This window comes from Corvus brachyrhynchos, unplaced genomic scaffold (genome assembly GCF_000691975.1).
Source record: "Corvus brachyrhynchos isolate BGI_N302 unplaced genomic scaffold, ASM69197v1 scaffold34, whole genome shotgun sequence".
NCBI classification, from domain to species: domain Eukaryota; kingdom Metazoa; phylum Chordata; class Aves; order Passeriformes; family Corvidae; genus Corvus; species Corvus brachyrhynchos.
In genome coordinates this window covers 7,868,007-7,891,231 of record NW_008238126.1, presented here as the reverse complement: position 1 = coordinate 7,891,231, position 23,225 = coordinate 7,868,007, and the positions used below count along the sequence as shown (strand labels likewise).

Below are 23,225 nucleotides of genomic sequence, written 5' to 3'. Positions count from 1 at the left end.
ATAAGGATTCATTTGAAATGGCTTCTTATTTATTAATGAGGCTTTTTTTCCCCCTTCAGATGTTCCACAAAGAGAACAGTTTGGGGGTTTGAAACTGTTTGGACATAACAGTTTGGAGATAACTCAAATTATGGGTCCAGATTGGCTCTCAGTTACTCAGGTGAGCAAACCTGGAGTCGCTCTGCTCCTCCCAACACAGCGACTCCAGGCTGGTGGCAGCATAAACCTTGAGCAGAATTTGGCCCAATTTGGGGTCTTGAGTTTTGTTTTGCCATGGAGGATTTTCCTCCAGCATATACCTTTGCTGCACATCTATTTCAATAACCCCGTGCAAAGGAATTTTGCAGACAATCCCTTATTAAACATATTATAATCACATCATACTGGCTTGCTAGAGCAAATAATTTTAAAAAAATAATCAGCTTGAAATAAATGTTTATAAAAGTAGCACAGCTGCACATATTTGTTACAAATGCAAGACAGAGTACTGAAACTTTTCTATGACTAACCCTTTAGTGTCTCTATGACAGCACCAAATTTGAATTGAAAGTGCCAATGATAACAAAATAATGATACTTTTTCCAATAAATGCATGTCATATCTTCAGGCTCCTATATCAGTTAAATTATTTGCTATTATATATATATATTTTAAAAATAAATATAACTCCTTCTTACACAAATTTACAGCATTCGGGGGAAATTTTATGCTAAACTGTCACATTACAATATAGACAAAATAACTGTTTCTGCATTTACTTGATTAAAGCATAAAAAAAAGTAGATTAAGGTGTAAGAGTGCCTTAAAACAGCGGAGACAAATGAAATTACTGCTGAAATGTACAAATCCTGTGGATTCTGCTGAAGTAGTTTGAAACATTTACAACTGTCTACAAGAAAGAGAAATAACATTTTTTCTTTTACTTTGACCTCTTGCTATTTTGGCAAGTAAGATAAAATATATTAGCCATTCCATCAGATGGCTGGGGAGAAAAACTAGCTGTGATGAGGAAAAATGAATTAAAGGAGCATTAATAAAGATTATCTATGAAAGAAAATAAGGTCAAAATTAGAACTCTGTATTTTAAAGCCACCTTTCAAAATTGCAAGCTGCTTTGCCCAATACTAAAATCCATTCATTTTACTAATCATGCAATCAACCAATCTCCATTATCTCCAGAGCTGGCTATAAACATGCTATAGACTAGGGTGAAAGAGGGAGAGTGTGAGGTTGAGAGACAGAGAGAGGGAAAGAAAGAAAGAAAGAGAGAGAGATTACTACACCCAGCCTTTTATAAAGCCGTTTCTTTCATTATAACAGGTCTTTTCATCCCAGTGACACAGAACCTTTAAATTTGGGCATAATACTCCAGTACAGTACACAGCTATAGCTTCAAATGGATTTAGAACCTGCTCCAGAAAGAAAACAAACTCCCTCGTTTGACACACAAATTGTTTACGATTCATTAAAAAGCAAAATTGCATATCCCAGTGCTGGCAGCTGAGTCCATATGGGTGCAAGGGGTATTCACTCATCTCTTTGTATGCTGGCAGTACCAAACCGAAGTTTAGCACTGTGCAGCTGAGATTTTGTGCAGCCAGACGATGCATGAGGTAATTTTCAAAGCTTTATTTGTCTTTAAAACATTAAAATCTGCTCTCTAGCTTACTTTTGATGAAAAGAATGTGGCAAACGGGATGAGGTTTGGGGGGGTAAAAAAAAAAATCTATTTTTGTTGTGTGCTTTAGATTCATAATGTATGAAAAACTGCTTAATACTCCATCAATAATTGAAACTTTGTATGAAAATTATTTGCAATTAACACGTCTATTGTAAAGATCTTGAATTATTCATTTCAGCTAAAAATAACGTCTCTTATCTACCACAACTTGTACAAAAAAAAGGCTATTTTAGTAATTTTTTTTTCCTGTTAGAAAATAAATGGTGTGATGTTCAAGTTTAAGGAGAACTTTCTGCAATGTTTAATCTAAACAACAGCATGTGTGGTTATAAAACTGTTTATTTTTAGGCAAGTGCATTACTAAATGTTTCCAGGATTTTTACATATTATATTCACAACACTAAAACATCTGTGAAATAGATGTGACTGAAATGAAACTTCCTTGGACACTTTCTCTAGAGTGCTAATAACTGCCTAGTAACATTTGAGGATGCTTATTAAATAATAAACACGGACATACCTCATCATAAAAGCAGCCGATAGACAATAAAAGAGGAGTGGTAATAAAATATACAAATGGCTTGGAATAAGGCAAAATCACAGCATGATATAAATCTTGTGGCTAAAACAGGTACTTGAAAAACTTTGCTTTGAAAACGATAAGTAAAAATCAATAGCCTTATTTACAGGGGTTTAACAATCTAAAAAAAGTCACATGAATAATCAACAGTTTATGTGCATGCAAATACCCCTTCCCCCTCCAACTTCTCCTGGCAGAAACTCTAATTGGAAAATCAGTACTATAAGTGAAGTGGTTAGCCTTCCCTATTCCCATTAACCAAACGCTGCATGTTACATTTCACTGGCAACCGCTGGCAAACCTCTAATAGATGCTTAAAAAATTAAGAGTTTAGACAAAACAAAACTGAAAACCCCGAGCCCAAACACCTTTAAATACAAGCCACATGATATACACAATGGCCACCACCAAGCTGCAGAATAAAAACCTTCCGGATCTCACTTTTAAAAGTCTTTCAAGTCCTCTGAGGTCTTAAACTTTCCAAATGATACCAAAATTGGTCTGGGGCGGCGAGGGGGAGGGAAAGCCCCCGACTTGTTTCAGCGTATCATACAATGAAAGTGATCATGCCTTGTTTTGTAATTCCACTCGCCAGCCCTTTTTTAACTGATATCTATGTGAAATGAGCTGAGGTTCACGGTCCAGTTAGGAGCGGATAATACATTCATTGTCCTGGCAGCAAACTTTTCCTCTCACTGGAAGAATTCACGCTTGCCACAAGAATAATAATTACAGAAAACTAAAAATGCACTTCTAACGAATTAATCCCTAACGGACAACACGCTAACGAGGGCAGTAATGATTTGAGGACTCTCTTCCTCACAACAGGACTTGCATCTTCTGCTACAATGGGCTATTGTGCATCCTCCTAACTCACTATACCTCTTATAGATTCAAGATGTCAAAGGTTGTCTGGCCCGGCTGACCATGACATGCTAGTTAACTCGTTCTACGGAGCACGATGGGACTTTATTGAAACTTTAATTGTGCCCAAAAGCAGCTAGAGCCAGACTATGTGGGATCTGTAACACATGGCTCCAGGTCAGCACAGCCCGGGAACCTGTTCTAACGCAAACAAGCGGAGGGAAAAGTTAGATCGGGGTCTCGGATGAAAGGCAGCACCTCGCAAACCGCGCTCCTCTCACACGTGATGATTTTACACCACGCCACGACCGCACCGTTCCAGGCTTTTTCAGGGATCAACTCGCTTTGTAACGGACTGAACTTTCCACCTTCCCTCTTTACAAAATACTACATGGTAAAAAATGCACGCGCACACGGACGCTGGAAAGCAGCAGATAAAATAAAACAAACTGAGCGCTAGGCAGCCGACTGAGACAAGTTACTCTGCACAACAAGGCTTTTTCAAACTACTTCTTTGCATACTTTTTTTTTTTTTTCCCTTAAGGAGAATTGAAAAAGCTTCCCTCTGGAAACTGTAGTGCACATTAACGGTCTCCTGTTACACAGGGGAAAGCACACAAGTGGGACAAGTGTGAGGCTGCTCTACTGAGGAGTGTGAAAAAAATCAAATGTTAATTTGATAAATGTGAGGTCTGGGACATTTTGTCAAAGAGGGAGGGAAAGTAGAAAAGGGAGAAAAAAAAAAGCAGCCCTGCTGCCAACTCACCATCCACCAAGTTCTGGCCGAGATGTCGTAGCAGAGCTGCCATTTGATGGAGCCGTCGGAGGTTTTCCCTGCCATTATGCTGTCAGCAAGCTTCATCTGATGCTAACTCACGGGAGATAAGACACCTAATTGAGAAAACATTTGCACTGGCATGTTGGGCAACATGTAGCCCGGTCCATACCATATGGAATCATGGGTAAAAAAAAAAAATCTCCTTGACAATGAACCAATCTCTCACAGACCCAGTGGCAAGGTGAAGTGGAGATGAAAAGTCATCTGCTCCTAGCACTGTCTTCTCCTCTCTCTCTCTCTCTCTCTCTCTCTCTCCCTCTCTCTCCCCCTCTCTCACTCACTCTTTTTTTTTTAAATAAGAACCCACTGCTCAACATCAAAGAGAGGCGGTCAAAATTAGGGCTTCATCACTCAGATGATTTTGGTCTGCAAGGTTTTTCTTTCCTTTCCTCTTTTTTCTTTTTCAAGAAGAATAAAGAGATTTAATAGGACAAAGGCAGGTAGTGGACTGTGGAGGGAGATCGCCACAGGCTATTAGCCTAAAATTTCTGCTTGACAGATGGAACTGCTTAGAGACTATCATGCAATGTTTTGGGTGTTTTTTTTTTTTTTTTAAAAGACTTTCAGTCTGATTCAGTATCTGTTTATCGCAGCTACTTTTCTCATGTACGTGACTGGGGGGGAAAAAACTGAGCAAAAAAAGAAAGATCGCGTCTTTCTTTCTTTCGTAATTTTGCATATAGTAATTTAAGCAGTGAAAGGCAAAACAAAAGTATAAACTGTCCAAGTTAATTGCTCAATCCAGTGACAGACGCTTTCTGAAGGAAACAAATGATCTTTCATCTTTTTTTTGAGATGCTCAAGTTTTGGCTTTTTATTCCTTCTTGATTTTAGATATCAGATCATATTGTTTAACTGAATAACTGTTCATATGAAGGTTCAAAGTGCCCCCTAAGAACTGAAGAATTCCCTTTTTATATATTTGTAAAATATCATTTTGCTACCATATTTTTTTAAACATGTCTTTTAACGTTACATTTCTTAATCCCATCAGGTGACAACCACCAAACTCACAGAGGTCTGTTTCTCCCTCCTGCAAAACTCTGCCACGCTAAAAATTTACGTGAGGAATTGACAGATAACTTGGGAAAAGACAGCTCCAAAACAAACCGCTTTGAAAAGTTATGAAATCCTGTTACTGTCTAATATTAAAATCTTTTCCTGCCTAGCAAAGTCAGAGATAATCATAGATTTTCTCATCTCATTTTCCCCACTTCTTCTGGTGCACTGTAAACCCAACTGAAGTATTACTTTTATGACAGCTGACTATTAAGCAGGCAGTGAATGCTTTCCATTTAAATCACCCCGCTGTGTCACACGGAGCGACGGTTGCTCGGCTGTGACCACCACGCTCCCTGACAGGGCACTCCAGCCTATACAGTAGTGCCTTTCCTCAAGTGCTCGGGAAAATGAACTTCTGAACTGGCAAACTGACTCTCGCCAGGAATATTTCTTAGGGCTATGGAGCTATGGCTGATATAACTTGCTCACTCAGAAACAGCTACACTCTGCAAATCTTTTTGTGATTTGGACACAAGAGGAAAATGCATTAAAAACATCCACTCAATCTTAAACAATATCTGTTTCTGTTTGTATCAGAAAGGGGAGCTCGTGGGTGCACAATTCTTGTTTGGATTATTTTGTGTATTAACTGTTTAACTATTTGGCTACAGCAAAATCGTAATTCCGGGCTGCACAGATTACAGAACTGCCATTCAGTACAGGACAGAACTAACTTTCACTGAGCTTTGATAATACCCTTGCATTTCTGTGATGTGTGAGATGATAAGCAAATGATTTAGTGTAAGCACGAACTGCTAGTGTAACATGCAGGGTTCGGGGGTTTTTTTTTTTTTTGCCCCAGTCTTACAATCTGTTTGGACTACACATCAGTGAATGATCTATGCTACTAGAGCATCCCAGTTTGCACTATTAGCTCCAGATAGCAGGTACAATCCCACTGCTGTTTACAGGAAAGGGTTTGACTAGCATGGGAAGTGTTAAGTTTTATTTCAAGTCCAGAAAAAAAAAAAAAAGATGGACACTGTGCCAGGAACTGTCCTTGCTCTGGCTGGCCAAAGTATTTATTATCTTCTGTTACTGCAGGTTTGCTAACACTACCTGTCCTTTCAGTGTCTCATTGTTTATTGAAAAAAACCTCCCTCCAAATAATCACACAAAATATAAAGCAAAATGCTTAGTAATAATCAGCCCTTGAATTGGTGTCAGATTCAATTTTATGCTGCTCTCTCTGCTCATACCTCTCAAACCCATCATCTTACTCACCCTGCTTATTATTTATTTAGTATTTCATACCCAGTTGTGCTGCATGTCATTCCAGGCAAGTTCTGATAAATCTGTATTCTATATGGGTTTTAGCACCTGATGTAGTTGGAGATCTACTGACAAACTTTCTCTGGATTGCTGTATTAACCACTTCTTCCTATACCAACATATGATTTTACCTCCCAATATTAATTATAAACCCACCAACTAAATTTTTTTTTAGAACATACACTTTTTAGATTATGAATGACAGAAGCATGAAACCATTTCCTTCCTGACAGTGGAGTGGTTATGTGCAAAGAAATGAGGAGTGCTGTCGGTTAACAGCATTTTAAATTCAGAACAATTAGGTGCAGTTAACTTTGCCATTGTTCTTTCTGATGCTGGGGATGGTGGGTTCTTACCCATAGAGCAATTATTCCTTTCATAAGCGGCTGTTGTTAATAGCATTAAAACAAGATTAAATACAACATGTTAAATATTGCAATTATTGTGGAAAATAAAATTATTTGGTGAGCATAATAGGGAGCAAATCAAGCATTTAACATGATCCAGGAAATGCTACTCCAAACAATTGCATTTGTTTTATGCAATTTTTCCCCTTTGATTGCTGACAGATGCCGTTTTGGAAACAAACATCTAAGTAGTTTTCCTTCAATCAGGAAAAAAACCACACACCAGAAAATGGCTACATGTTTTGAATTTAACTCTTGTCAATCAGCATTCTGCACAACACTCCCTGTGAATAGTACTGGGACAAAATGATGCCTTCCAAAGACTAATAACCAACAAAGATATTTGCTTCTAAATCAGATCTGTTCCAAAGAAAGAAAAAGCCTTCGTGTGGCATTGACATTTGTGCAGACACAGCTGCAAAATAAAAATGCTTGCAGTATAGAGTGGTATTTCAAGTTGGAAATAAGTTAGGTGTATATGCTTGTGGGCTACAGGAGATTTGTTTTCTGACAGCCTGAGGCCTCAAGCAATGGGTTGAAGCACTTGCCAATTTCTTTCTGACTTCCTACTGGAGAAATAGCCAACTACCCACAAATAGTTTTCCTAATTGTTGAGCAGAGTTACCTGCTGCAGCTCACACAGCGCGAGCAGGCCCCTCTATGTTCCCTCAGCCGCAAGTTTGGATGGGGGTATTGTTCCTATCAAGTGTAAGGAACCAGGAAAGAATGCTAAAAAAAGGCTAATAAAGTATGTTAATTCAGACGACTGTATCGAGCTGGCATTTTACAGTCTACCAGAAACTGAATGCATGAGAGTATTAGAAATGTTGGCATAGTGGGTGGTTTCTCCAAATGTTGGCTTGTACTGTTCACGTTGGTAAAAGAAACGCGGTAGAGCTGCGGGCAGCTCCCAGTGCCAGACACATCTTTAAGATCTTAGACCTCGTTTTTAGATTATCTATTACTTGCACATTACCCATAGATCATTAACCCTCTCTTCATTCCCTTTGCCTCCCCCTGTTACTCCAGTTGCAATTGCTGAGAACCTTTTCAGCTCATTGCAACAGTGTGATTTAGGTCTGTTCCTAATTTCGGAGGCGTTTTCCCTGGGAAGCCTCAACTTCGATGAGTTACGAGGAGGATTTCCTTATCGCGAACAGTGACAATTAGTTCAAGTGCCACGTGAGAGCAGGCAGTTGATTTTTGGGCAGCCACTGAATTCATGCAAAGTTGCTGACAACGAGTATGTTCTAGCTTTTGGAAATCCTATAATCCTGGCTTCAATCAAGAGGATCTGCTGTTGCTGAAGGCGTAAACAAGGAGGGAAGCAGCATGTGACCGCTGCTACTGCACCTTCAAGGACTCCCGGAGCCAAAACGAGTGCAATGGTAAAGCTTCTACTGGTTGCTTAATGTTACACACACATTTTGGATGATCTTCCTGAACCCAGGGAAAGTAGTCCTTTGCCCTCTGGAGGAAAAGTTGGGTTTGGACTCTGCATTTCCCCCTGTAGCTCTGTTGTGTGTGTTTCTCCCTGCTCCCCTCTCACTCCTCTGATTTTCTTCCTACCATCTGTATTCCCCTTTTCTCTCATCTGAAACAAGCATCAAGATCTTGTTTCTGACAGAATGGTCTGTCAATATGGAAACACACTGACATCACAGACAGTGCTGTGACTTCATGTCTGAAAGAAACAGGAGGAACAGATGAAAGGAGTGAAGGCGAAGGAATGACACATACAAACATTTTTAAAAAATAAGTAAAAATTCCTCTCTAACAACCCAAAATGCAAAGGAACATAAACCAGATTTATTTTTAAGTCTAAATATAACCATTTCCTAATCCGTGACCATAACTCGGTACAACATTTCAACATGCTCTTCACCCATGAGAGGTCCCTGTCCCCCAGGAGCATGCGCTTGGCTGGCTCAAGGCCTGTGTGACAGCCAACATGACCTCGAGAAGGACTGAGCAGGGTCTAAAAAAAAAGCCAGAATCAAGCAGATATATTGAGAGAAGCCTTTAGAGGGAAAGGAGGAATCCTGCCCTGGACCAATCTGTACCATCTAAGTAAATGCAAATTCATAGAATTATAAATAAAAGTATTCTTTGAAATCACAAAGTCAGTTTGGATGCAGCAGGATCAAATGTAGCATTGCCCCAGTGGGGTGGGGATACAAAACATACACAGAAAACACTGAGTACACAGGGGTGGAATATCACCTTACTATGATTTTCTTTTTTTCTTCCTAGAATCAAATACTAACAAAAGGGCCTAACCACTCTTTCTATTACTAGCACAGGGGGTTTTTGTAGAAGAATTTGGGAGGAGTTTAAAGCCCCACTCTTACTTTACTACTTGAATTATGTATTTGAGTTCCAGCATTAGAGGGCACGCAGAAGATACTGCTTGCCTGCCATCTCCAGAGCCACTGCAGACCCTTAATAAGGAGATTCATAACTAGTAGGAGAGGAGCTCAAGAAAACTAAAAGGTTAATATATTCTAACTAGATGTTGGGTATAGAATGTCAGATCTGTCAAATTTCATTACAGTTTGGTGCTCAATGAAAAAGATTTGATTTCTTTTGCCACTGTCCTACTATGTTCAAGTCACACAGTGCCAGCAGCAACCAGCCAACGACCACAGGCTGGCACTGAGCGGGCCCGAGTGGGAAGCCAGCCGCAAGGACCATCTGTTTCTGATTTCTAGCGAAGCCAAGATGTGCAGTGAAGTGCATTCCATTCACCCAGCCAGCCTTCTCCCTGCTCAAGTTATTAGTGTTACAAGTGAAATTATCTTTTCCAAACAGCGGGGGAGCTATAATCCTTATGGAACAAGGCTTTAAAAAAAGGGGAAAAAAAAGGAAGGGAAAAAAAAAGAAAAAAAAGGACAGAAAAAAGGTCCCCCAACACTCCCCCCTCTTCAAACATCTTTTGTCAAAGTTGTTGATGACACTGTTTGTAAATTTAATTGCCATGTTCACAGGTTTTATAATTTTAAAGGATGTTTTATTAAGAACTATATTCTCTAAGGGAAGAATGTGTATGTCAGTTCATGGGCTCTAATGTAATAAACCATTCAAATATATTTAGAGGGTTATTTATGAATAAAGTTAAAAATGACAAGATGAATGCTCATTTAAGTCTCTCTAACATGAAGTGCCTTGAAAAACATCATAGGTTTAGAAGTATAATTTAAAGTGCGAATGCATAAACAGCGCTAATTACATGCTACTTACATTGTTTCAATATGTAATGCATATGTTTAACCTCGCAGCGGAAGGATTGGTCTTGGCACAGCAATCACGGGGATTTAAGGGTATGCTAAACTGATAACTGTAGAATGAGCTCTGACACAGGATATTGGTCTCCTACTGTTACCTAAATGCCAGGTGAAACCAAAGGATTTACAGGAGGACCGGTGGAAAGGGGGAGGGGAAAGGAAAAAAAAAGAAGGCAACACAATGAGGTGAAACTGAGAAGTTTATTTTCAAAGGGGGAAACATTTATCCTTTGACACCATTCCATTCCGGTGACTTTATTTCTAATATACCATGAGATTAATGATGTGCCTACTGTCACTGTGTCTGATGAACACTGGCAGAGCTGTGGAACAGTTGCTCCCTCTACTATTATTGGACATATTTGTAAATTGGCATCTATATGATGAACTCGTTCCGTGTGCCAGCCAATTGGAAAAAGTCTTACTCAGGAAGACAGAATTTTTGTTTTTCTATTGAATTCTATATAATCCAGTTGGTTTAAGTTTGGCTGATACAAAAATTTTTTAAATTAACAATGTTTGATTGTTTTCATGTCATATAATAGTGTCAATATGAGTCTTACGCAAATCAATTGTAGATAATTAAGGAAGTAAATTATCATCAGGCAAAAGATCCCTGACATACCAGAGGTGAGTCAATATTTAAGTCTTTGCTTAGAGAGGGTACAATTGCTGAATATTGCCATAATGATTCACTATCCCATCCCTAAAGGATTTATTCTTTCAAAAGTAACACCATCCTAAACGAAAATCCAGAATAGCTTGTTCCATTCATTTTCTTAGTCCCTTTCAATCTGTTTTTACAGGTCTAAAACTATTGCCGTGGATGGATGATGTCACACATAAAATGCAACTGTTGAGTCACCTGAAACCTAATTTTGAGATGAGCTCCTTCTTTGGGTTTTATTTTTTCTTTGTATCTTCAGAGGTGCAACTGGACACTGATTATCTCTGTTCCAGGATGTTATTTGAGCTATGGCTAAGCTGATATTAACACAAATATAACCTCATTCCAAATTTTCTGTGTATACAGAAACATCTGCTATAGCTGCACATGTTGCTCATCTTTAGGATGCCCTGTTTTGCCCTAAGTAAAATATATTTCAGGCTTTCTGGTGCTGTGAGAAACGACTCTTCTGGATTTCTCCATGCAAGCTTGCTTCCATGTAGGTCAGGAAGAGAGGGTTGCAGAAGGACCCAAAGAACACAAATGGAAACTGAGGGAATGGCTCCAGCCAGCTTTAATATTTGAGATCCACAGGGAGTGGGAAGAGAGAGAGGCCAGCAGGTGAGAATTCAGAAGCTCTGCACATTTCTATTGTTAAGTTTGTCAGACACAGGATGCTGAGTGCGGGTGCTTACTGAGCCCACAACTATTTGTGCAGGCACAGGTAAGTCTCACTTTCCAGTTTGTAGGTAATGCCACAGGACTACTTTTGGATTCAAAGATTGCAGCCTAACACGCTGTAGGAAACTAATCTCTGAGCTTATCCTTTTGATTTTTACTTATTCTTCAATTTTTGGGTAAGGATTTACTACAAGTGGCTCACAGTGGGGAAAAAAGATTTTATTGTTAACCAGGAGGGACAGACCAGTCCTCAAAGTCCTCTGGAATTCTCTGGAAATGGCTTTCTTGCACAAGACCTACTGAGTTCAGCAGTGCTGGTGGACTTTCAGGCAGCAGTGCTAAATCAGTGCCTTTTATCATCTACAGCTACATAAAAGACTGAGACTACTCCTTCCTAATGAGAGACTTCTGTAACACTCTCTGCTTAGGGCTATTCTTAAGGAATAGTGAATCCAAGACAGATGTGGCAGTGACCATCATATTACTCTCAAAGACCAAATCCCTCAAAGCAAAGGAAATATGAACAATTAAAACAATAAATACACTGAATCATAGGAATTTCCAGTGCCCTCAGTTCTAACTCCAGTTCCACACATTAATTTGTAATTCTTGAGCCATGAATAAGTAAATCCTCTTTTGTTTAGAGAACAAGATTAAAATGCTACTAATATTAAAACCACTCCTGTTTGCTGGCTCATACATCTATTTAAATACCTGCCTATTTCTTTCCTTCATCTCTTGAGTGTCACACTTGTCCTCCTGCTAATACCAGCTGACTGGCAGCCAGCAGGCTGAGCACCGCAGGTAAATACCTAGAGAAGTGCTTTGGCAGGGCTGAGCCCTGTGTAAGCAAATTTTACAAGCAAGTCAGGCATAATCTGTTGAAGTGACTCTGGATTACTGAATATTTAAGAGCAAGATAACACTTTTGTGACCATAAAGACATATTTACACTCCTGTGTAATCTGTGGGACTGGACATCACAGAAGAGAAAAAGTCTGTAGCACCTGTCTCTTCTAGTGTGGCTCTTTATATTTTTCAAAGCAGGTTTTAAAAATCCACAGAAATCTTAGCTGATAATAAAAATTAACACACCAAGAAGGGCAGAAAAATTTCAACTAATCAAGTTGAAAATATGCCATGAGTTTAGAATTTATGAAAATTGATTACTTCAAATATTTGAAAATGAAGTCTAATTCAACACATGGTGTACTGCCAGCAAAGAGGATGTTATGTAGGAATTCTTTGATATTTTTTCTTGTATCCACTGGACATTCCCATTAAAACAAGGCAATATAACAAATGTAATTCTTTGTTGCCTTAATTCTGAAGACCTGACCTTTTTCTCATACTAAAGGGCTTTCTTTTGCAAAGCGTGACTCTGGCTGACAGATATGAAAGAACTGGTTGACGTTCTAGGACACAGAAATAGAAGGATGCAGGGATTGCAGAGCGTCCCCTGGTACACCTCCATCTTTTCCTAATGCAGGGATCCACCAATAAGATGATGACACTTCTGTCTATCAAGGCTTCTTTAGAGGGGATTCAGGGCAAGGAGCAATCCTGGGAGTGGGTAAAACAGGAGTTGGCTTTTTCCTTGCACCTCACCTGTCCCTTACAGGATTTCTTGCTTCTCTGTGCTGGCAGGAGTTTGCATGAACCCAGAAATTAGTCTGGGGGCCGAGCTTTTATCTTCAGAGATGTAGCTTGAGGAATAGCTGTGAACTTGTCTCCGTGCTTGGGATCAAATGTGCTCAGTGCTAAAAAGCTCAGGACTGATTTCAAAACGTACTTTGAAGCCTTCCTGGTGGGAACAGCTGGAATGTGTGTCTGTGTCACCAGCTCTAATACTAGGAGCACAAACACAAGCTGAGTCACAGTGGACGACGATGCTGCTGACAAAATGTTTTAAACTCCAAACTAAAACAACAATGGGATTATTTATGGACTGCAACTCTTATTTTAATGTCAATAAATGTACTGGATAAATTCCCCTTCATTAGCTGGAAACCTCAGAAGGAAACAGAAATATTCTGGTAAACCACAAGCTTGTTCTTAGCAAATAGATGGCTACATTTCCACTGCCGAGGCATAGCCAGACTGTTTCTGCACTGGGATAATAAATCTCTGGGAGTGAAAAACAAAGTCTATAAAAGCAAGACCTACAAAGTAAGGGTGTGAGACACATGGCCCTCAAGCCTCCAGAGGATGGCATTAGAAAGTATCAAGAGTAGTTTTTTTTCCTTTTTATGAATGGAAAAGATGTTTTCCAAGCTCTACCGTTCAACTCAAAATAAATGGTTGGAATGAGTCCCTGTCACTATGGGAGGTGTTTGCTCTCTTATCTTCTGGGCTGCAGACAGCCCAGACAGGGTGAGTTGCTTTGACTGCTGTGTGCTGCAAAATAGCAAAAAAAAAAAAAAAAAAAAGGAAAAGCACAGAAATAATGTGTTACACCTCCCTGATTCCTGAGATGTCTGGGGTGCAGAAGGAGCTGTTCTTTGTAATATCTGGCTCCATAGATATGCATCAGGCCGTGGGATGCACCAAATACAGGATGCTCTAGTGCTTCCCACCCAGTCTCCTGACACCTGCTGGTCCTGGAGAGAAACAGAGGACCCAGAATTGCCACTGGGGCTCCCCCATCGAGGGAGAAACTCCATCAGATCAGCCAAGGTCAGCTTCCTGCTCCTTAAGAATGCTTTTCAAAGGCAGACAGAACAAGGCACAGCATCTTACCAAGTAATACTGATGTCTCCTCATGTTTCTAGAGGGAATAGTTTCATGTCAGGACGGAAAATCCAAACATCACAGTCACAGATTGCTTTTTCATTCTGCTCCTTGGCACTTATCTGACTTTATTTTTCCTTTCTAAATCTGTGGGTTTATATCTTATCCTGCACCTAATGGCTTGTAAGCTATTTCCAAGATGGAAAATGTGGTATTCTCTTATCTGTGCAGCATTTTGTTTATTTATAGCATGACTCTAATGACACTTTGGATTTGCTTCTGAGTTTTTTTCTTATTGTAAAGACAAGGCACACAAAAAATTGTGTCTGGGTCTAAGTACATTCTTAACCCCATTCAATTTATTTCAGGTGCTGAGTCCTCAGGGAAGGGGACCAATGACTAATAAATCAGGTGTTTCTTCCTTCACCTACTGGGATCAATAGGAAGCAGAAGAAAAAAGTTCTTGTTTGCATGAGGCAATGCAGACAAACAGCTCCATGTAGTGGGTAAGAGCATATTTCACAGGCCCTAAACTTTGCACACAGGCTCAGCTTATCAAGAATAACAAGACTAAAAAACTGTTTGCTAAGAAGGGAATACAGGGGTACAAATATGGTTTGCATGTTCTTGGAAGGTACATACTCCCCTTTTTATTCAGCATTTTATGTAAACCTCATACTGAGTTGGGCTTCCAAACCCACAGTACTTGAATATGTTCCAAATGAAGCAGAAACACAGAGGGGCAAGAGAACTCAGCACCTTTATGCACACCCCCAACCCCCTCCAGTACCATCCAGGAATGGATGGTACTTTGCCTAAAATATCTCATTTTTTCTTTAAAATAAACACAGAATCAGGTTCCTCCTTGTAATTGCTTCACCACAGAATATGGTGATCACCTTCCTAAAGGGAAACAACATTCAACACAGCTTATTTGTGTTGGGAAACCAGGGCTCTGGTGCATCATCCAAATCATTATTCCACAGTGGATTAACCCAGACAATACTTATCAAAAATGTCACACCACAAATATGAGCCAGGAGTACATTACTGGGAAAGCTGCCTGGACCAATGTAAAATCAGAGAAAATGGGCAAGTATTATGTATGAACAATGCAAAATCCTTGCACAGACTGTGAACATACATCACTATAACCACTTTTATATTCATTTAAACCAAGTAAAAAAATTAAGGAAACTAGACCCTGTCCCCTTCAGTGTCTCATCAGATTGCATTATTCCGACAGCTCCACAGGAACCCAGTGGCTCTGCACTCATATTCTCCACTCATACCTCTGCCAGTATCTCCCTGACAGCAGTCGCATGTTTCCATCCTCCCTGGGGATGGGACACATTGCAAGTCCCGTCCTCTCACCTCTGTCGCCTTGTCCTACTCTTTCTGCACTTCATTATTTCCCAGACCTGCAGTCATCAGTTTCCCCAGTCTAGATCACCTTGCTCAGCAGTCTTAGCTGCACTCAGCAGCAACACAAGCTTATCCCATAGGTATTCCCATCTCTCCACATAGCCAAGCTTCTGCTCAGACCTCTCTTGCTCCACAACTCTGGCCTCTTTTCATTCTCAATGTATTTCTGGTTTCTCTTTCCTCCCACTTTCATTCTGTAACTCCTTTGCTCTGTCCCACTGGAGTTCTCTGGTCATTCCCACACCCACTTCTGTGGCAACCTACAAGTCAGAAAATGCTTGATTCATCCCACTTAGCTGGGACAATATAATAGAAAGACATATAGAGACAAATAGAGAAAGCCAGATGAGTTCACTAACCCCTGTGCTTTTTGCCTTCTAACACGCCACATTATTTGGAGCAGGGATCTTATTAACTCTATTTCTACTGCACCAAACACACATAGGGGCCATGAATGGGGATTTAGTTTCTGGACCATTTCATTCTAGAAAATAAATTTTATGCTAAATAAATCCCTACAGAAAAGATACTGATAAAATATGTCTTCTTCTAGGATTTAATAACAAATGTACTATTTGGTGCATAATAGGCAATTCATTTTGCTATGCATTTACTCTATTTAGAACATAAAGCACTTAAGGATATTTGGAGTATGCAAGACTATTAGAAAATCAATTTCTATTCTGGTTTATAGCCCAACCACTTAAAGTCTTAATTTGCTACAATTCACTTTCTTATATTCTGACTCGGTAAAGTGGATCAGCTACCTCCTGAACTCTGGTCATATGCTTGTTAGAGCTAAACTATTTAATTATTGTCTACCACATCCACTCTCTCCACTTGCTTATTGCCTACATTTATGCATTTGCAGCATCAGTTCAGGTTGTTTGCACTTGCTGGAGAACCTGCTGCCTCTTTTTGCAAGGTTTGGAGGACGGAGGCTTTGGTTTCACTGAGGGCTATCCCATTCCACTTGACAAATAAACAAACAGCAGAGTAACTGGCAGGAAGTCATGTCCCTTTGGTGAGCAGGGCTCCAGCTCAGCAGAGGGCAAACCAGGCAGCATCATTTTCACTCCAGCACAAAGTGTCCATTCTTGACTCCTTGACCAAAGGAAGCAAAAGCAGAGGCACGGCAAGCACAGCACATCTGCAGGGCTGGATTTCACAGGAAGTTATGCAGCTCCTCCACAGATAAGTTTCACTGAAGAACAAAGACTGATTTTGTTCAATGCTCCGAGAATGCTGCATTGAACCTGGAGCTTTTCTTTCCTTGAAAATGCGGTTCAGAGAGCAAAATCTAATTTCTCCCTCACCCTTGTTTAAATTAGCTGCACAATTTTCATATCAGCCCCTATACTTACCATATGAAAAAAGCTTAAAAGACACCCACTCTTCTCCAACTAAGTTTACATGTTTTATGTATTGATTTTAGCAGACTACACACAAGTTGGTGCATCCAAGATAAATGTCACAGCAACAATGACTAAACCAGTTAAGTGAAACTTAGTCTCTGATATAGAGCTACCTTAAAGCTTAAGAAACAAAATATTTATGACCAAGAACAAGACAAATGGTGCAATAACACATTAGCAGGCAGTATTGTCACTGATTGCAAACATATTTTGGGCTTACATATTTCATATACACCCTGACCTGCAAGGCATTCTACCCACTACAATTGGTTTTGCAGCAGCTCAACATTTACCAGGAGATAATGAGGTGTGTTTTTGCACGATACAGGCAGCATTAGATGTAGTGGGAGCCAAAAACATGATCATATTAAAAGCAAATAGCAGAGCAGATTACCTCTTGCCCTCTCTTTTAGCTTGAGCAGCATATTCCAATAAGTGCAGAAGAGACACTGTCAAGCACTTCTTTATAGTTTCATTTTGTTGGGTTTTTTTTTTATTTCCATTGCTTGCAATGCCCTTGCCCTCTTTAAAAGCTGCAGAATAAAATTCCTTTCTCAGTCAATTTTGTACTTTCTCCCTCAGCAAAGAATGACAAGGGATAAAAAAAAAAAAAAGCTCAAAACTCCAAAAGAAGAATTAGGGATAAAGGTTAAAGATAAGTTTTCATCAAAATTTAAAGGAACCACTAAGTTCAAAAGAAGGTCATCTGCCCTGCTCCTAATTATTGCTCATTTCCACTGCACCCAGCTCTGGGAAAATAGTGGAGCATTTTATAGCAAACCATAGCTAACAGTGAGCACAGCCTTGGAGACTCTGCTCTTTAAGGAGGGCAGTGGGATCTTTTCTCAAAATATTTCTTGGGCATTTTTGGATCAGAAGTTTTGAAACGTGACGAAAAGAAGGTTAACAGTGGTCTGGGGGAGGCCCCTGAATCTGAGCAGTATCACTATGGCAGCTCAGTGATGCATATCCTAAGAATTCCCCTTGGTGGCTGCCTGATCCAGAGTTGGGCCGGGACTGGAAGTAAAGGTTGTTTGTACTGGCTCAGGGACTGGGAGCCCCGTGGGGCAGATGGGATCACCTGGGAAGGTGGGATGAAGGCTGCGTGTTTACTCTGGCTGGGCACTCCAGCACTGGAAGCCATCCCCATGAAGGAGAAAATATCCAGAGCCCCTGAATTTATAGGTTGGCAGCCTCCAATTTATTTTTTCCTAACTGCAGTTGAAAAACTGTCTCTTGGTGGTTATTGATAGAAATTTTACTTCAGTTTCAGGACTGATAAGATTATTATTTTCTCTGTTAACTTAAAATCATATTTCTGCAGACTGTTATTTAAACACTTGACCCTTGGTGCTGTCTATCACATATAGGAGCACTCCTTACAATTTAGCATAGAGTTTGAACATGGCATTCACAATGGTGCACGTTTCTGTATAAAACATATACTTTACATGTGCTGTGGGACTAAATTTGATTTAATCGCTTTCTCTCGTCATGTATTGCAAGAGTGTAAAACAGCAGCACAAGGAAGAAAGATCTCACCTCCCCACCTCCCTGGCAGCACCAGTGATTCAAGAGTTAATTGGATGACATCACATCAGTGGTTACTCTCCAATAATAGTTTGCTCCCTTGTGTGACAGTGGGCATTTGGGTCAGCAGATGCCATAGTGGCAGTGACACAAAGCTTTGCCTGCATCTTATCTGTCCTTCCTGTAAACTTCACCAAGCTTCCTTCTTTTATCCTTTTCTCTATGGATCCACGGGGATGCAGCTCAGCTCTCCAATACACTGAGAAGGCTGATTTCTCCATCCCAAACTCTGATATATTCAAAATGAATCCAGAAAGAGTCAGAGACTGATTCACAGCATAGATACATTACAACAGACAAACCCCAGCCTGCAGCTGGAGTTACTCTTTTGCCAGAGGAACAGACAACTGCTATTCAAGGAAAAGTAGCACATCACCTTGAGAAAACTGTTACATAAAACCCCATCTTTCTACCTCTGGATAGAAAACAGCAACTGGCTGTCAGCTGCCTCCAGATGGAAATTAGATGGAGGATCTGCTCCAAGATGGTGCTTTCTGATCCCACCTCTGATCAGTGTGGTGGCCTAAGCAAAGCCACTGTCTCCTGCTTCCTCCTGCCCCGCTCCAAATTCCCCAGGCAGTCAAACTGCTGAGGATGTGCAAATAGTTCAGGAGCAGCAGCCTGGCCAGCAGGTGAAAGAAATTACTCCCACTACCTATAGAAAATACAATCATGAGAAGACATGTGGTTTGGGACAGGGAGCTGCTATGAAATGCACAGGGGGCAACTGGATATTTTCCTCTGCCCAAGTATCCCCCAAACAGTCCAAAACTTTGCTGTTTGAGAAGATATGCAAAGCAGAATGTAATTCATTGTGTCCAGCAATAAACAAAATATTAAGTGCATTTTTAATGCTGTAAAACCTTTTAAAAGACTTTTAAACCTTTTACTGTGGGACATAATTAAAATTGTTTTGCTATCTGCAACAGGCCTGGCCTCCAATCTCATAATTAAGCAGTCACAAATTGCAAAATTGGTTTGTTTGGTTCCCACACCACACAAATATTGATAAAAGCTTTTTTTTTTTTGTCAGTTAGTGCACTATAACATACAGGCTATGGGCAACACAATTTGCCAAGTTTGGAGCTTGAAGACCACATCCGCATCTTGCCATGTTTTCCCCACACTGGATATTTTACTCGGTGTGCTCTCTATGGTTTCAGTGGCTGCATGCACTCAGATAATGTAGCAGCTACAACTTGAAATAAAAGATTTAAAGCTTGTTAAGCATAACGGATTTTTTTCCTTTCTTTACAAGACAGAGGGTTATACTTCCTGTAGCCAATTATGCCATCTCTAACCACTGCAAGGACTCATAAGCACCAGCATATGCGGAATTACTGGCTACATTTTGTAGCTCAGTTCTTACAGATACATGTCCTGCAGACCAGAAGCACCATATGCTCCAAGAAGCAAGTGCTGGGGTTTCTGCACTGTCTCTCCTGTTCCTCAGACTACTCAAGTGCACTGTATAGCCAGAGCTGTTCACATAAGAAGTATGTACCTTGTACCCATGTGAATTTTTTATTCAGTGATAAATGTATTATCTATAAACAAAAAAAACCCCAAAAAAAACAACAACAAAAAAAAACCAAAAAAACAAAAAAGCAGAAGATTGTGTGTAAGCCATTTAAGCAGGTTCTCTGCAAGATTTCCAGTAGTAGCTTTTGGCACTACCAATCAGCCAGAGTTGCTATTGCTGGAAATCTAGTTCCTTATGAAAAAAACCCCCTAGATTACAAGGGTGAAAACAGAACTACATCAGAAATACCTAAGGAAAGGGAAGCTGACATTCTCTCACAGGTTTTCCAGACCATCTAGCAGCAAGTTAATGCTTAAGGTCCCACAGGACAGTTCACATAAAGATTTTTGCTTGCTGTCAAACACGCCATTTAACTGAGGCTTTTGGATCCCAACTCTGAACAAGGGTCTATGTAAAACATCAAAATCCTTGGAGGATCACCAGGAAGAACATAAGGAGGATACAATTCTTCTGTGTACTTTTGTGGGTGATAGTGGGAACAACAGTCTGCTCTTTGAAGAGTAGAGAGACTTCACAGTCTGTATTTGTACTTATTTTCCAGCAGGATTTCCAATGTGCCCAAGACCAAATGTCCAGACTGAGTGTTTTCTGGAAACAGGAAACATCTCAGTGTTGGATACCATGGCAGGGTGTCTCATCAGCACTTAGCTTATGAAGTGGAAGTAAAGAGGAGAACAGAACTTTTCAGCAAATGAAACTGCTTGGGAAAAAAAGCAGTGCAACTGTGCTGCAGGGTGCTCCAGAGGCTGATTAGTTCAGAAGGTTACCAAGTACAGTACTTACTAGTATTTGCTTAAACTCGCTCTTCAGAATCAGGCTCCTCTAAATTTAATTCTCATTCTCTCTGCATTGCCTCTCTACATTAAGGTATATGGGCAGCTTGCATACTTAGTCACGAATGAAATAGCTTTGCTATTAAAAGGCCAAATTCACAATTCTGCTGCCATCTCTATGGCTACAAGGTTGCACTTTCAAAAGTGACAAAATTAGACTTTGGTTATATCTATATAAAATTATTGCCTTATGAGAGGTGATTTAGATTTATGCTGGTGCAAGCTAAATTTAGCCCTGAAGTTGATGTTTCAGGGATTTTAATGAAGCGTTAATTCCATATTGCTTAAAATAGAATTGGAAAACACCTCCTACCCAATTTTTCTAATATTTAGGTTAGTGTGTCTGTTACTTTGTGCTTTAAATTACTGGCATTTGACTTGTGGTTTTGGCAGCTCTAGTCTGCTTCCTCCAATTAACAAAGAATGAGGAAACATTTCTGGTTTTAAATGCAATTCAATATGGACAATGTTACATCAGTTTCATCCACTGAGAAATGCAGACAACTTGTGTACACCCAGAGTGATTCTGCTGCAGAAGCATTGCTCTGTAATTGTCTCACATTTGCTAAAGCCCTGGTATTAATTCACACTGGAGCAAAAACCTGATCACAACAGGCAGGTGAGATTGTCCATGTGCTTCTGGCAGAGGCACAACTGAACCTGCGCTGCAGCAGTGCAGGTGTTGTGCAGCCACACCTCCCACTGCACCTGCAGTGCTGTACCAGCTCTTGTTTCCAGGCCACCGCATTGTCTTGGATGAAAAAATTCCGTCTCCAGGGAGTGCTGGCATTTGGAGTTGTGCAGTTTGTGCACAACAGAATTGCCTTCACACCTGAGCATATAACTGCACATGTGAGCACTTAACTACTGCACTACGACATGCTATCTGCAAAAGCTACACACTACATGCCACTTGCTGATCACCAGCAAATGGCAATTCTAGCCTTTTGTTGACACTACTATTTTAAATTAACTAAACTGACTGGATTTACAGGTTCTGGATCCAGTCAAGGAATGAGCAGGCTCTAAAGAGGAGTCCCATATAACTGGCAAGTGCTCTGTTGCAATCAAACAATGTCTTGGTGGTCTATATCAGCATTTAGAGGACCTTGAAACCAATATGTCTCTGCCTCCAAATGTTCCTCATAGAGCAAGAGTGCTGAAATTCCACAAATATCCTCTTTGAGGCACTTATTTTGTCCAGTTTCACCTTTATTTCAGAGGGGGGCACTTCTAGTCTTTTCTATGCTCCAAGAAAAGATTAAGTGCTTCAGAAAAATACTTCTGCGCTGCTCTGCCTGCCTCCTTCCTGCCGCTACAGCACGCAGGAACTGGACTGAGGGCACAGCACTCTGCAGGTAACATCAATCCTGGCTCTCCCTGTCAGCCCCAGTTTATGTTTTGAATGCTCTGTGGTTGTGAGCAAGGCAGGAGGTGCAGGGTGCAGAGGCACTCCCACTCTGCTGCAAAGGATAATTCCCTGCTCCCAGGCACTCTGCCCCCTTCAATCACTGCCAGCCTTGGGGGGTTGGCTATGCTTCAGCTCGCCTCCAAATGAAGCTATGGAGGAGGATCCAGGCGATTCAGATGGTGTGGGATGGATGTCAGCGAGCTGGGCCCTCAGTAATTAATGGTTCATAAAGATTCCTGGTATCCAAAATGAGCTTGGTTATGTGACAGCATCAATCTGTTCCAGGGGGTGATCAGAGGCAGGTGAGAGGAACAGGTCTGTGCCATCACTCTCCAGGACATGCCTGGGGAAGGGTCATGGCCAGGCTTCTTCCAGGTCTTGTTACTAACCATAACATCCCCTTTGTGCTCTGACAGTAAGTGTAAATGGCCCCAAAAATCAAAGGCTTGTAAAGGACAACAGAGGTCAGGTATCCTAGAGCCAAACTTCTCAGGTTTGTGTCAACTACTCCACTCCTGTGCTAAAAGTGCAATATCAGACTAAAATAATGAAAAATGGAGTAGAGTTTTACTGAAGTAAGGTCATTTTCATGGTGGTGTTTGCCTGAAGTAGGAATGATGAAATCACAAAAAACCTCCCAAATCTTGAGGATTTTTTCAAGGCACTTTACCAGTTTAACCACAGAATGAGATGTAAACATGCATCCAAATTGCTTTGTGTGGAAGCCAAATAACACCTTTTTTTTCCAACCAGTAAACAACATTCAGTGAGTAACAAGCAAGAGTTAGGTGTGTAAGAAATATTACTTTTTCAAGAGTTACTGGACGTTGTGGAAAGAAACTTCATTCAGAATTGAATTTGGTTCACTTCATTCAGAGTTCTCCCCCCTCCCCCTTTTTCCAACCAATATTTAAATGTATTACTTAAGAAAAAGAATCTAAA

General features: G+C 40.4%; 1 protein-coding gene and 1 long non-coding RNA gene across 2 annotated transcripts in view; one reads left to right on the top strand and one right to left on the bottom strand.

The window, feature by feature from the left end:
* The window catches only part of NFIA (nuclear factor I A), a 322,110-nt gene extending 317,767 nt beyond the window's left edge, over positions 1 to 4,343 (bottom strand). The window contains exon 1 of the mRNA XM_017733521.1: positions 3,892 to 4,343. Within this exon, the coding sequence (XP_017589010.1) occupies positions 3,892 to 3,987 (96 nt within the window). The 5' untranslated portion in view covers positions 3,988 to 4,343. The remainder of the gene's footprint in view (positions 1 to 3,891) is intronic.
* LOC108446572 lies at positions 695 to 19,671 on the top strand. The gene is made up of 4 exons (XR_001861786.1): positions 695 to 1,613; positions 7,734 to 8,092; positions 10,795 to 11,276; positions 14,435 to 19,671. It is a non-coding gene; the product is annotated as an uncharacterized LOC108446572 (long non-coding RNA).
* Positions 19,672 to 23,225: the final 3,554 nt, after the last annotated feature.